The sequence below is a fragment of the Durotheca rogersii genome (genome assembly GCF_024521655.1).
Source record: "Durotheca rogersii strain YMJ 92031201 chromosome Unknown GGS23scaffold_6, whole genome shotgun sequence".
NCBI lineage: Eukaryota > Fungi > Ascomycota > Sordariomycetes > Xylariales > Xylariaceae > Durotheca > Durotheca rogersii.
The window spans coordinates 1348993-1362927 of NW_026251237.1; the positions used below are offsets into that span (position 1 = coordinate 1348993).

Sequence of the window (13935 nt, forward strand, 5' to 3'; positions counted from 1 at the left end):
GTTGGAGCTAGTACCTGAGCTACAGAGGACCTTGGGCGGGTGCGGAGGTACCTGTAGCCGTACTAATCCACTGCAGTTGATTCCTCCGATTAGGCCACTTAAAGCGGGCCGGGAGACCCCATCTGCAGCTAGCCTGTACCGGTCTAGATCGGCACTGTCATCCACAGGCATGCATATGTAGGTATGTACCTAGGCAATGTACATGCCTATAGCGGGAGGGACCTAGCCTCCACAAGACAAGGCACGTCCCTCCCAATACACCGATATTTAATATGGATATTAGCTCCCCAAACACCACCACGCAGAGGTCCGCAGGTATCCCGGGGGTATCCGTGCTGGCTAACAGAGTGCGTGCCTACTTGCGCAGTACCCACGACGGATCTGTGCATTAGCGGCTGCACCGCACAGTGACAAGATCGACTCGCGATAAATCCGCCCACCAGGCCATTCTCAGAGACGTCGAGTTGTCATCAGCACGGCCGCGCCGGTTTCCCATGCTAAATCCACTGTGATACCCTAAAATACGTCTTAGGCATATTGTGCTTACACACGCCGACGAGGGCCCGCGCGCCCGGCCGAATTATGGGGATGGGAAGATGGGCAGGACAGCAGGGTTGATGGGTACAAGGTAGGTAGGTTATGTACCTACATGCACCTCTATCTCAACTCCGTTACGCTTACTACCTTGGCTCTCGTGTCATTTCCACCCCAAGTCTCGAGCCGCCGATCTATCGCAGTCCATTAATGCGCCCCGACGACTTGTTTCCGCTCCCCCCTCTGTCTCTGTCTCGCCTGCGGGCAACCGGGCCTCGGCGCTGGCTCTCAACTCGAGCACCCTCACCACCTATCTTACCCTATACTAGTACATACATACACATGTAGTACCGACAAAGCTCGTCCCCTTTCAGGTGACAGAGCCTCACGAGAGCCCCCCCTGTTTTGTCCCGAGTAGACTCAAATCGATTTTTGGCCTGGCATAACACCGCAATCGGTGGGCAGCGAACAAACAAGCAAACACAAATTCGACCCGAGAAAAAAAAAAGCCAATTCTGTTTCGTGATGAGCAAATGCGTGCCCAAACGAAATGGCGCCGACGCAAGCTTCTGTCTAGCTTCCCATTCTGACAGACGGGTTCGATGTCGATCACCTGTGTCCATCATCCGATACGCCCCTACGGCAGACGAAACTTGAAACTTCGGCTATCCTCGCAGCCACAACTCCAAAGCGTTTGCCTGCTGAGATGCTGTACACAAATCCGTAGAGTACGTGGCTAATGCATGTCTGGGTGTATGTGTACGTGCACGTATGGGTCAACCGACGTGTGTGGTTGGTTGATATACACCTATATATATATACCTACCTACCCACCTACCTAACGCAGTACATACTCATACATATATGACGATGGATGCATATTTAGACGTAAAGGTGGCATGGGTGGTGATGGTGGTGTGTGCTCGTAGGAGGTATGCAAGAACCTACATACAGAGTGCGGTGCCACGCTGGAGGATTCGCGTTTGCCGTCGACCAGCGCTCGCCCGGTCTCCCATTGGATGGGAGCTGGATCAGATGCCCATTGGGGAAAGCAACTTGCCGTCATCCTCGTTGTGTTTCTTCCTTTGCATCGCGAGCCCGCCTCCTGCTAGTAGGGGCAGTTCTCGTATTGCGGTCGGGAAGGGTTGGACTAACTGAATCCCGAAGCGTGATAATGCATGCGACATATCGTCCGGGAGGCACGAGATAGGTGCGTTAGGCAGGCCCCTATTTATGTATACCTACCTACGTAGGCGGATACAAATACAATGGAATGCCTAAACCTGTATGCCTCATCAACACACACACACACACACACTCGCACGGAAATAAATGTACGTGTACGAATGTGTATTATCATTATTCCACCTACATAGGTAGGTAACCTCCCACATACCACAAATACTCGCTTATCGCAGGGTGGTGTGCTGAGCCGGCCATTTCTCTTTCCTTTCTCTCCCTCTCGCATGCGGGCACTTTGCGACGCACGCCGTGTTTCTCTCGCCATATCGGCTGATTCAACCACGCTCGAGAATATTCCGTCGCCTCAGACGAGTAGCAAATGCGCGGTCCTACGACGTGCCGCCTCGAAGCGAACCCCTCCCACCGCTGAATGGCCAACCCGGAGAAAGACTTCCAGCCCAGTCTTTCCCGGGCCATTGCGGATCGACGACTGGAGACAGAGCGCAAAGTGGCTCGCGTTCCTCAGGACTGCCAGGATTTCCGACCAGAACCCCCAGTCCCCCACACCCTCTCTCCATGTAATAATATATCCATACAGACAGTGCACTGATTGCAGATGCGTGGACGTGCCACTGATGGAGTCGAGCAACGGCTTTCGAGAGGGCACCTCTCCCATGGCTGCGTAGCACTGTCTCAACACCCCCGGTTCAGACAGTTCAACCCGACATGATAGATCTCTTACAGGTCGTTTTATGTATCGATGTAGAGCTGCCATCGCATCGCCCTATCATAACCAAGGCAGGCATATACTGAGCCCCAATACTGCTCGCTACCTACCTGATGCTTCCGATGCTGACGCTGATGCCAATACCTAGGTACTAACCAGTCACCCATAACACTAGGTAAATCTGCAGATCAAATCCGATTCGTCGGCGTGTGTGCGCATCTTGTCATGATATATTTACATACATACAAGCATCGATTCGCTCGCCTCGATATCCCGAGACACGATGTCTCAAACCAATCCATTCCTAATAATGTGATTCAACGGGCATCACACTGCGCCTTAGCCAGAAAAGAAAACACCAAATGATTCTTCTTAAGCATGGCATACCCGAAGAGCAAGTAGACGTGCGGCCAAACGCATAACTATGTACCACGTACTACCTACCTAACAGTGCACAGTATGGCGGGACAACGCCGACGCGACGGCTCATCATCCGCAACCGCGTCTGCGTGGAATTGCACCGATAGGGCTTCCGTGACTCTCTTTGCCTCAAATAGACTGATCACCCTCTCCAGTCGCGGAGGAGGAGGGGGCATTTCACCGCTCTCTTTAAGACCCGGTGCCCCTGCAAGCAGAAATATATCTATCTACTTTCTCTCCGCTGACGGTTTCCCTCCCCTTCCCTTGCCTCTCTCTCGCTCAGGGAACGGGCGAAGAAGGAAGGACAGTAGATGCCCAACCCGAGATTGAGTAGTTGATGGCTTTCTTTCCCCGTCCGTCGCACAGACTATCTTAGGAGTACGAACGTAAAATACAGACATCGACATCGTATAGGTACCTCGTGGGATATGGTGCCGGTGGGATATGGTGCCGGCTAAGTTGCCTAGCAGACTGCCCTAGTTCCAAAGTAAAATGGGAAAGATTCATCGATGCATCGCTACCGTGCTGTCTCCGTTCCCGCTACGAGCCAGTCTCGGTCTGCTGCGCTAGCGTTAAGCCCCATCTACGTAGGTCATTGCCATTAGAGGACGTCCCCGAGAGTCGACAAGCCAGCCAGGCTTATATCGCTCTCGGTTTTGGTTGTCAGTATTAGAACGGCACGACGAACAGCATTCTGCGGCGATAGGCGATCGTGGAAGTGTACGTCGCTCTGGAGTGAGAATTCGGGTACAGTTAATTTTACTCTCTTCTTTCCTATCCTCCCCCTCCGGTGGTGAAACCTACCTACCTACTACGCTAGGGACTTCGACAGGTCCGGGTTTCTTCGTGCGAGATGCGTCGTATACCTGTATGGCGTCGCATCCCTTCCGAACGCGGAAAAATACACGCCGTCGCTGTCACACGAAGAATGCTGCGAATAGGAGCAACCAGCCCTTTCCCCGGGTGGCTTGGCGGCGGTGGTGCCGGACTCAGGACTCGCGAATGATAACTGACAGTCGACGTGACACAATTCGCTCGCCTCTTCCCGCTTATCGGAAACACTCAGAGGACGGAAGCGGATGGCCTGGCCCTGTTAAAAAATAGATAAGATCTGAATCATTGCCTGGCTGACGTACTACGCGGTGGGTATGTTGGTTTCGCCGGGTGTTTAATCTACTATATAGTATCCCGGAGTTACGATCACCAGCAGATCTAAGCACATACCGTCTGGGCAACAGGAGGGTTACCACCTGTGGTCTATCCGGTATGCGTTGCGAGTTAACTACGGAATTGGCAATGCAAAGGCTGGGCTGTAGTACGGCCGCAGGTTCGTCGCAGTATTGGTTCATATATGGGACGACAGTCGGATATCGTGTCTCATGCTCAGCTGTAACACAGTCACTCGCTATCTACCTACCTACCTAGGTCTATAAGTCGCTTATCGAGTTTGATTTACTACCTAGCTAGGTGCTTAAGCAAGCCCGAGTTAGGTAGTTTAGTTAGCACCGGCAACACTTACCCGGGTGATACCCGTCTCTGGCTTATCGCCTCAGCCGATTGGAGATTCTATAGACAGTCGTGGACCAATGGGACCGATGTACGATGTGGGATCAGGGTAAATCGACGAGTAACCTGTGTGTGGTAGTGGGAGGGGAACACACATCAATCCTTCTCGGCGATCTTGGAGAGGGAGAGAGAGTCTCACGGTACGGTGTGAGTGAGGTGTGAGGTGCTACGGATGCTATGCCATGCCCAATTCATGTAGCACCTCATAGTCATAAGCAAACCGATGAATGGTTATACAAGCAATACAGCTGGCCTGTTTGACCTTGGGCTTGGTGAGTTATGAGTTGGCTGTAAAGTTGTCGAAAGTGGTGACAAGTTGCGACATGGCCTGATGGGCTTTAATGTTTCGACCCCACGTTGGCTGGTCCACTGTATCATTGAGCGGTTGGCGGGATAAGGTCATGCATTATTCGTTTTCGTACCTCGTAGCATCCTATCGCATTCGCTCTTTTTTTTCTCTTCCCTTCAACTCAAGTCCAGGTCTGCGACCCGATGCCAATAAACACATACGTTGTCCAACCTTTTCAGCTCAGCACACCAAAGTAACCAACTTTCTTGGAGCCGGATTCCTCCATTCCAGCACACCCCAGCCTGTCCATTCCTCCTTGGTGTGCCAATTCGACATCCTACTCTAAGAACGATACCACCGCGAATCAACCCAAAAGCCGTTGGGCACTTAAGGTCTTCTCGCCCTCGCCCTTCCAGCAAAACATTGTGTCAGCTCAAGTTGCGCCCACCCGTCAAGCCCGACCCACCTGCGACCGAATCACGACCTGGGCGTCCTGACGCTGTGCCCACTCCGATCTGTTGCCCAACTCCTTCACAACTTTAGGTGCCCTGCCCTTGCGCTTGCTTGCGCTTGGCTGGATGGCGTCGGCAGCAGAGACACAACACTCGAATGGTAGTGGAGAGGATACGGGCCGAGGAGGCAGTAGTGTGGACGAAAGCGTACACAAGGACCTGCCCCAAGCCGCCCTGCCCCAAGCCGCCCTGCGTCCACACCCGCCGCCATCGCCGCCTGCCACTGAAACAGACACCGAGACAGAGTCAGATGCCGCCTCATCAGTGCCGCGGACCCTCCCCGGAATCGACACACCTCTACCAAATGCTCGAACCGAAGAGGGGAACGTGCTTAGCCCCGCCGAAGATGTCTCGCCGGTTTCTTCGCCTGTGACCTCGCCCGTGGCGTCCCCGCCCTACTGGACACATAGCGGCGCCAATAGCTCCGACCGCCGCCCGGGCCACGCGAGAAACGTCTCGAGCGCGTCTGTCGACTCGATCCCTAGTGGCGGTATTACCTTGCGCGATAACGAGAATAGCAGCACCGACGATCGGGGCAGCGCGTGCTGGGCCAAGAGCGTGGAGATCACCGATTACGTGACCGTCAACGGCAGCACGACGAATATCGGCGCCTTCGTGGTTTGGAACATACGGGTCGAGACGCTGAGCGTGAGTTCTCCTCTCCGCCCCTCTGCCCCTCTCTTTTTTTTCTCCCGTCCCATTCGTCTCGTGAGAAGGCGGTGATGTCTTGTGGTCGGATGCGGATGCCGGTGGGGGTGCTGAAGGGGAACTGCCACCGCACGAATTCGCTTTACAGAACCAGCTAACCACGAGTACGCCCCCCCCCCCCGCGCGCAGGGAAGCTATATGAACATTCGCAAGCGGTACTCCGAGTTTGACGATTTCCGGTGGCGACTGGTGCGCACGTTCCCAAACTTCGAGGCGGCCGTGCCAGAGTTGCCGCCCAAGAGCCTCGTGTCCAAGTTTAGGCCTAGGTTCCTAGAGAAGCGCCGGGCGGGCCTGCAATACTTTCTCAAGTACGTACACCCACCGCTCTTTTCTCAGCTGAAGGTAACTTGCTTGCTGACGCGGCGGGCAGCTGTATACTACTGAACCCCGAATTCTCTGGGTCCCCCGTGCTGAAGGAATTCTTATTCTCATGAGCTATGGCCGAAACGGCGAGTCGGTGTCGAGCGTCTCCTCGAATGACTAGTGGCGCATTAGGCCCTGGCGCCCTTAACTCGGGACCTCATTCGACCACGACGCGACTATTTACGAAGTAATGCTAATCCTGTACGAACACAATCTCTTGGATACTATGACGAATTTATGAAGAGACTAAGGATGCGGTTGGGATACTTCCTTGGTGGGAAGTCGATGTTCCTCGCGTCTTCCCGCAGCGAACAGCTACGAAGACTCAGACGCGTTGGGGAGGCCTTTTGAACTCAGCAGGCTTCAGACGAGCGTGATCACCGAATGGAGTGGCCCCAACCCGCAAGCATCAACCGAGCGGGAAGGTGAACCATATTCCTTTCTTCGACCGGGCAGTTCTGAGTGGCAGAAAAAGAAAAAGAAAAAAACAAGACGGTGCGCCGCAAAATCAAATCACGGGACGGAAAGCAAGAGAGGGAGGGACAGAGACCCGCGCAGGAGACAGACATTTTTGCCCTACATGAAAAAAATAAAACCTGACCACGAGAACGCGCCTGACGGAACGCCTCATCTACATGCCAACGTGCCTGCGACTAGCAAACCCCTGCTTGCTCTTCATTATATTGTTTCTCCCTCTCTGGGTCTTGATATAAGAAGATCGCCTCCGAACAGAACCATGCCCGGCCGTCGTGGCATCGCCGTCTATATCACATCCGTACCGCCCTGAGCTTTGCTGATTGCCTAGCACTTCTTTCTCTATACCCATCTAGCCACCCATCTACCCCTATCTATGTCATTGGTCGTATAGACGGAATCAATAAGTATGCGATAAGAGCCTCCACACACATCGTTCGCCTCGGCGGCAGCAGCAGCAGCTCCAGCTCATCTCAGTTTATCTCGGCTGTCACACACTACCATACCGAAGCCAACCCCCAACCAGCTAGCTAGCTATCCGGGTTCACAAGCTACACCACAACGCAGCTGAGGGGCCGGGCAGCGGGCAGGGGATTAAGAAGAAAAGAGTCCGGGGGTGTGCTGCTTCACTTGCTGCCGTCGTCGGCCTCGGCGCCGTCGCTCTCGGCCTCGCCGGCGCCGGTGCCGGTGCCGCTGTTGACCATGCTGAGGTAGCAGTTCCAGCCGATGCTGACGACGTTGACGACGAGGACGCGGTGGTGGAGGGGCACGAAGGCGAAGTTGGCGAGCTGGACGAAGGGCCAGATGAGGTAGTTGGTGGTGAGGGCGGGGACGTAGCTGCGGCGGAGCTTCTCGCGGGGGTCGCTGCCCTCAAGGGCGGCCATGCTGGAGAGGAAGACGCCGATGGCGATCGGCGCGAAGAGCAGCTGGTCGGCGGCGACGCGGACCGCCGCCTCGGCCGCCCGGCTGGGCAGCCGCACCGCGCGCTGCAGGATCCCGAACCAGGTCGTCGCCGCGGGCCCGAAGACGGCTGCATCCCGGGGAGAGGGGAGACGGAAGGTCGTGTGAGCATGTTGCTTCCTAAAAACAAATTCCAAGAAAAAAAAGGGGGGGACAGGGGTGAGTTTTTAGGGGTGGGGGTGGGGGCGGCGGAGAGAGAGATGTAGGGGGCTCGATAGGGGAACTCCGCCCTGGGGGTTGTGGGAGTTGGCGGTGTGTGTGGGGGGTAAGACGGGATGGACATATGCATAATTCATATTTGGGGGGGTGCAAACGTTGAGTTGAATAAGCCGGGAAGAAAAGAAGAAGGGCGGAAAAAGCAAACAAGAAGAGAGAGAGAGACGAGAAGGGAAAAACTCACCACCCCCGTAGAGGAACATGCGACCGGTCCGGGCGAACTCGTGCTTCTCGAGGCCCTTCCTCTCGACGGCCTGCTGCGCGGCGATGTCGCCCACGGCGAAGAGCACGGCGGTGGTGACGCTCTGCGTCAGCAGCGGCCGCGAGGCGAGCTTTCTCTGGTACCTGTTGCGTGCGCGCCAACGGCGGGCCGGTCAGCTCAGCACTCTCATTCTGGGCAGTTCATGGGCGTTTTGAGGGAGACGGGAGAGAGGAGGAGGTGCTCATGGAGGGGGCTGCTCACCAGCGCAACATGGCTGATGGCGGTTGCGGTTGCGGTTGCGGTTGTGTGGTGTTACGGCTGCGCTCTCTCCTCGTCGCTCTCGCTTATTACGGTCAGGTATGCTGCACGCAACGGCAGGGTGTGCCTTAGGCGATAACGATGGAAGGCTCTCGAATCTGCAGCGATTTGGGAGCTGATAGCTGCCCAACTGAGAGAGAGAGAGAGGGAGGGAGAGAGACGAGTTGTGAATGGGGGGCAGGGAGGCTGAGAGAGTGTGTGTGTATATATGTGTATGTAGGTAGATAGGTAATGTAGACGAGAAGTTGGTTTGATGCAAGTTACCAGTCGGTCGGACCCTGAGAGGTTAGCAGGAAAAAAAAAGCTAGGTGCACTCTGCAAACTGAGCTGAGGGCGACGACGCAGCCCCAGGACAACATAACGTAGTTACCTATACATATGCACGTAACCCTGCAACTCGACTAAGCGAAGAGGCGCTTAGATTAGGTACTGCATAAGTGCATGTTTGCCTCGCGTTGCGGTGTAATATGCGCAGTGTTACTTAGGTATTACTTGCTTCCTCCTACTCACTTAGTACCCGCCTATATCTTTAAAACTACGATGTGTCAATACGTGCATTTACGCCTCTCATCCTTTTATTCTTGGGGGACGAGCGGCGAGGCTCAACGGGTGATGGACTTGTCGGCCAGGTCGCGTAATGCGCGCACTTTAGGTATTTTCTATGGGGGCAGGTGATTGTCGGCAACGGCACGCAATGCTTTAGTGCTTACCGAGGAGAGAAATCCCACGCTTCTCCCCGTCACCTCGACTCAACTCTCCGCCTCTCCTTCTCGTGTGTCCTATGCAGTCTCCGATATCACGGAACCCAGCCACTTTCGCTTATAGAATACTTGCTATGTTTTATACGTGCCCCTCCGAAACCGAGCCCTAATCACCCTCTAGGTACTGCGCGTTTCCCGTCCAGCCGGACACCGCTACCCCGGTGATCTAGCATACGATACGGTGTTTGGACTGACTAAGCTCCGGTAGTTCGTGGTCCGCCAGTCTCAGCCTAGGAGGGAATATGTCTTTCTTGCTGATAACGACGTGACTTCGCGAGATCTAACCGCCTTCTCCAAACCATGCCGCGAGGCCGGCCCAGGGTCGTCGTGGCTCCGTGCCTGTACTGCGGCAAGCAATTTAAACGACAGGAGCATCTCATTCGCCACGAGCGCACGCGTAAGCCGGCCCGCGTGTAACCTCGCATGTCTCCCGGGTTAACAGCCAGCAGACACGCACGAGAAGCCATTTGCTTGCGCGTGCGGCCAGAGTTTCGCCAGGCGGTAAGCAGACAGACCTCGTCTCGGGCTCGGAGACCGCTTGCGTAACCGTTTCCCGTACCTATATAGAGACCTGCTAGCTCGCCACACGAGAATATCGCACCCGCGCCCCGAGATGACGCAGGCGCCGGCAGCCTATGATGGGGAGGCCGTGGTCGGTGTAAGTGACCCCGGCTTCTTTTGGGATCCGGACTTTGCGACTCAGGATCTCTTGCCCGCCACGCTTCTCGACGTCGACTTTTCTCTCCTCGACGTGCCAGTAAGCACCAGGCCCCCGCGCGTGTGCAGTTTCCAGCGCTTCAGTTCTCAGCTGCCCTCGTTGGGCGACAGCGACGACGAGAGCGACGTGTCGGCAAACGACGGCAATGCAGCAGCAGACAACGAAGCGGAAGACGGCGCCACCGCCAATCCTGCGCCGTGGTCGATCAGCGCGTCTCATTACGAGAACCTCTGCGCGCAGATCCAATCCCACGCAGACGTGCTCCCGACTGCGTGTTCCATGCCGTCTAGAAATGTATTCACTAGGTACCTGGAAACATACATTCGATGTGTCCAGCGTTTTTTCCCCTTCGTTCACGTGGCCACATTCGTAGCCGAGCGGAGGGACATCGAACTGCTGCTGGCCGTAGCCGCTCTCGGGTCGCTGTACGCATACGAAACGTGCAAGTCTTACGAGCTGTACTTCATGGCCAAGGCGATGCTCTCTGAGAGGATGCGCCGAGACGAGCTCAAGTTGGCTTCGGATTTGGTATCCGGGCGAGGCGGTTCGATCCCGAACACCGTAGGCAACCTCAGGACGATCCAGACGCTCGTTTTGCTCATATCCTTCGCGTCGTGGGCCGACACGAAGGTCATGCCGGATGCGTTATCCATAGGCAGTCAGCTCGCCTCGCTGGTGCGAGCGAATGGCATCTCGACGCCGGACGCGATGCCACCGGACGTCGACTGGCTATCGTGGGTTGCCGTCGAGGAAAGGCGGAGGACGTTACTCGCTGCCTATGTAGTGCTCAACCTACATTGTATCGCTTTCGGCACGCCTCCACTGCTCCTGAACCACGAAGTTGGCCTCTTTCTGCCCGGATTTGCAGAGCATTGGGCTACAAAAAACGCATCGCAATGGCGCCAGACCCCCCTCCAAGTCGAGCGTCAATTCCAGCAAGGACTCCGCTCCCTCTTCGATGGCACCGGGATCCCTAAGGATTCGAGCGTGTCTTCGATCTCCAACTACGTGCTCATCCACGGACTGCTCCAACAGATCTACGTCGACCGTCACTCTACGGGTTCCCTACAACCTGCTACAGTGCAATCGTTCGAGACCGCCCTCCGCAACTGGCAGCTCTCGTGGGAACTCACCGATGAATCGAGTCTCGATCCGTCGTCTCCCAAAGGCCCGCTCGGGCTTAGTTCGACTGCTCTGTATCGGCTAGCTTACGTTCGTTTAAATTCGAAGATAGGACCCTGTCGGTGGCTCCTCTCTGGGGAAATACAGCGGATTACCGATAGGAGCACCGAGATGGGCAGGTCGAAGCAGTTCGATAAAGCTCTCATCCACGCGGCCCACGCGCTCAGCGTACCTGTGCGCCTTGGGATCGGCGTGATGGCTCGTGCCAACACGCCGATATGGACGGTCGAGCACTCGCTGTGCAGCCTCGAGTGCGCCCTGCTGCTCCGAGACTGGCTCGAAGCGACGTCGGCGACTCTCAGCGCTTACGGCACCGAGACGCTGCGCAAGACCGAGCGGAAGCTTCTCCAGATCGTCACCGAGATCATCCAGGAGACGCACCTGGCCGACACGCTGGACGTCCTCGAAGACGAGGCCTCTCACCTCCGACGCATGGGCTCGACGGTAATCAGATTATGGGCCGAGATATTCCAAGGCGCTCACGTTCTCGAGATTGACAATGTCATCGGCGCTAGCCTCCGCCTCCTAGCAGGCCCTAGTCTAGATTGATGCAGATCTTGCCCGTGTGCTTCCCCGAGCCGACGTACTCGAACGCCGCGATGATGTCCTCCCGATCGTACTTGAACGTCCTCTCCAACGGCGCGGGCAGCTGGCGGCTGCCCACTAGGCGAACCGCCTCCTCGAGCTGCTGCCTCGACCCGCCCATGATGCCGCGAACGGTGACGGACTTGCTCAGCACCGAGAGGAGTATCTCCGTCTTCCTGTCGATGGTGAGGCCCGTGAGGAACCCGATCAGCGAGATAGTCCCCCCGGGAGCGACGGCCTCGAGGCTTTGCTCGAGCGTCCCGAAGCCGCCGATGTCGACGACGTGGTCCACGCCCCGGCCCTCGGTGATGCGCAGCACCTCGGCGGCCCAGTTCGGGTGCGTCTTGTAGTTGACGGTGTAGTCGGCGCCGAACTGCGACTTGGCCGTCTCGAGCTTCGCGTCGCTGGACGAGGTGATGATGGTGGTTGCGCCGGCGGCCTTGGCGATAATAAGGGCGGTTAGAGAGACGCCCCCGGTTCCTAGAGACTGCGTGTCAGCCGGGGTTCCGCTCAGCAGGTACCATTCTCTCTTCGTCCTCTCACCTCACATCGAGGGAAAGGGGGTGGGGGGGGGATAGATAGCTCGGGAAAGGGAAAACGATCATACCCTGAAGGAGCACCGACTCGCCGGGCAGCAGCGGCTTGTTGCCGTAGAAGGTGTTCCAGACGGTCGCCCCGGTGCCGATGAAGGCGGCCCACTCGGCGAAGCTGTGGGGGGACTTGGGCAGCTTGATGGTGGCGCGGGCGGGCAGCACGGTGTACTCGGCGAGCAGGCCGTCGACGGGGCCGCCGAAGGTGTCGTGGTCGGGGGGCACGGCGCCGGCCTGGAAGGTGATGGCCGGAGGCGCCATGACGCGGTCGCCGACGGCGAAGCCGGTGGCGAGTCTGCCGACGGCGGCAACCTCGCCGACCATGTCGGAGCACGGGATGACCCGGTCCTTGACGGACAGCGGGTAGCTGTCCGTCGCGATCGCGATGTCCCGGAAGTTGAGCCCGACGCTGCGCGCCCGCACCAGGATGTCGTGCTCCCCGACCGCGGGGATGGGCTCCGTGAAGGCCTGGAGGCCCTCGAAGCCGCGGCGCTCGACGAAGCGGTAGACGGTGTGGGTAGACATGGCGGAATGAGAGCTGTGGCTGGGCGTTGCTTGGATTGGGGAGGTCTGGCGCTAGAGGGTCAGCTCTGCGAGCGAGGTCGATCGGATGCTTGCTTGGTCTTGTTGAAGGCTTTGTCTTGGTTACTGCGCGTGTTGCTGTCAGGTCGAGAGGGTGAGAGTGAAGGTCGACGACGAGATGGTCCCGAGAAGAGCGAGACCGACGTCCATTATATATAGATTCCTCCCCTCTCTCTCCCTCTCTCCCTCTCCCTCACCACTCCACCTTGAGAGAGTAAAAGAAAACTCCCAGCATAATTCAACTCCTGTCTTGCCCGCCTGCGCCGCTTAGAAATCCGCGTCCGACGTGACTCCTCCGCGGGGCCCGCTCCCGTTGGAGAAGATAATAGGGGGGCGCGAAGGGCCATTCCGCGTCGTCGTTGGAGTAGAAATCCTACAGCACCGCTGTTCGCCACGACGCGTCCCGGTTTCCCCCGCCATCCTGCCCGGGACGGAGCGCCGGTTCCGCGGCGACATACCTACCTACCGACCGGACCCTGGCGAAAGGCGCTCGCCTCTAGGCGGAACGCGAGAGCGCGCGAGTCGAGCGAGCGAGACGAAGTCGTCATCGCGCGGTGTCTCTCTATCGTCGCAGCCCCACGTTGCCCGCGCTCGGCCTAGGGTGGGGGCCGGGTTGGGGTAGAAATTCGGGGTAGAAACTTGCCAGGCCCTCGCTCCCTTCCCCCCCCTTGTCCCCATGTTGGACAGGGGCAAGGGAAAGAAGGGAAGCATTCTTAATTGTTGCGGGCGCCTGTCATGGCTACGTACTCATGGCCTGCGCAACTGGTTCGGCGGCCGCGGGGCTTGCGAGGGAAGGGGGGGGGAGAGCGGAGGGCGAGGATGGCTCGTGCTGGCGGGCCGGGGGCAGACCGCGCGGGCGGCACCGCTGCTCCCGCGTCTGCGCGCGCCGGCGCAGATGTAGGTAACCTTTTGTGACAGCAAGGGCCGCGTGCAGCTGGGGGGCGGGGATTTACATCCGCCTCGATTGCGGCCGGCACACAGGGCTTAGCGCTTCGCTGTGGCGCCCCGAGTCTTGCGCAGTAGTCCCTGGGCCGCAGAGAGAGAGT

General features: G+C 57.4%; 4 protein-coding genes across 4 annotated transcripts; 2 read left to right on the top strand and 2 right to left on the bottom strand.

Annotated features, from left to right (window-relative positions):
- The first annotated feature begins 5180 nt into the window (after window positions 1–5180).
- On the top strand, window positions 5181–6627 carry GGS23DRAFT_463810 (Phox-like protein). The gene is made up of 3 exons (XM_051514147.1): window positions 5181–5878; window positions 6068–6246; window positions 6309–6627. The coding sequence occupies exons 1-3, from the start codon at window positions 5297–5299 to the stop codon at window positions 6370–6372; spliced, it is 825 nt and encodes a 274-aa protein (XP_051373503.1). The 5' UTR covers window positions 5181–5296; the 3' UTR covers window positions 6373–6627.
- Window positions 6628–7244: 617 nt separating this feature from the next.
- On the bottom strand, window positions 7245–8633 carry GGS23DRAFT_463803 (uncharacterized protein). The gene is made up of 3 exons (XM_051514146.1): window positions 8415–8633; window positions 8136–8296; window positions 7245–7805 (listed from the first exon to the last, which is right to left on the bottom strand). The coding sequence occupies exons 1-3, from the start codon at window positions 8423–8425 to the stop codon at window positions 7402–7404; spliced, it is 576 nt and encodes a 191-aa protein (XP_051373504.1). The 5' UTR covers window positions 8426–8633; the 3' UTR covers window positions 7245–7401.
- A 347-nt stretch (window positions 8634–8980) lies between these two features.
- On the top strand, window positions 8981–12041 carry GGS23DRAFT_463896 (uncharacterized protein). The gene is made up of 4 exons (XM_051514149.1): window positions 8981–9353; window positions 9441–9629; window positions 9682–9733; window positions 9800–12041. The coding sequence occupies exons 2-4, from the start codon at window positions 9533–9535 to the stop codon at window positions 11679–11681; spliced, it is 2031 nt and encodes a 676-aa protein (XP_051373505.1). The 5' UTR covers window positions 8981–9353; window positions 9441–9532; the 3' UTR covers window positions 11682–12041.
- Window positions 11970–12935, bottom strand: GGS23DRAFT_463831 (GroES-like protein). The gene has a single exon (XM_051514148.1). It carries the CDS (start codon window positions 12830–12832, stop codon window positions 12257–12259), a length of 576 nt encoding a protein of 191 aa, XP_051373506.1. The 5' UTR covers window positions 12833–12935; the 3' UTR covers window positions 11970–12256.
- Window positions 12936–13935: the final 1000 nt, after the last annotated feature.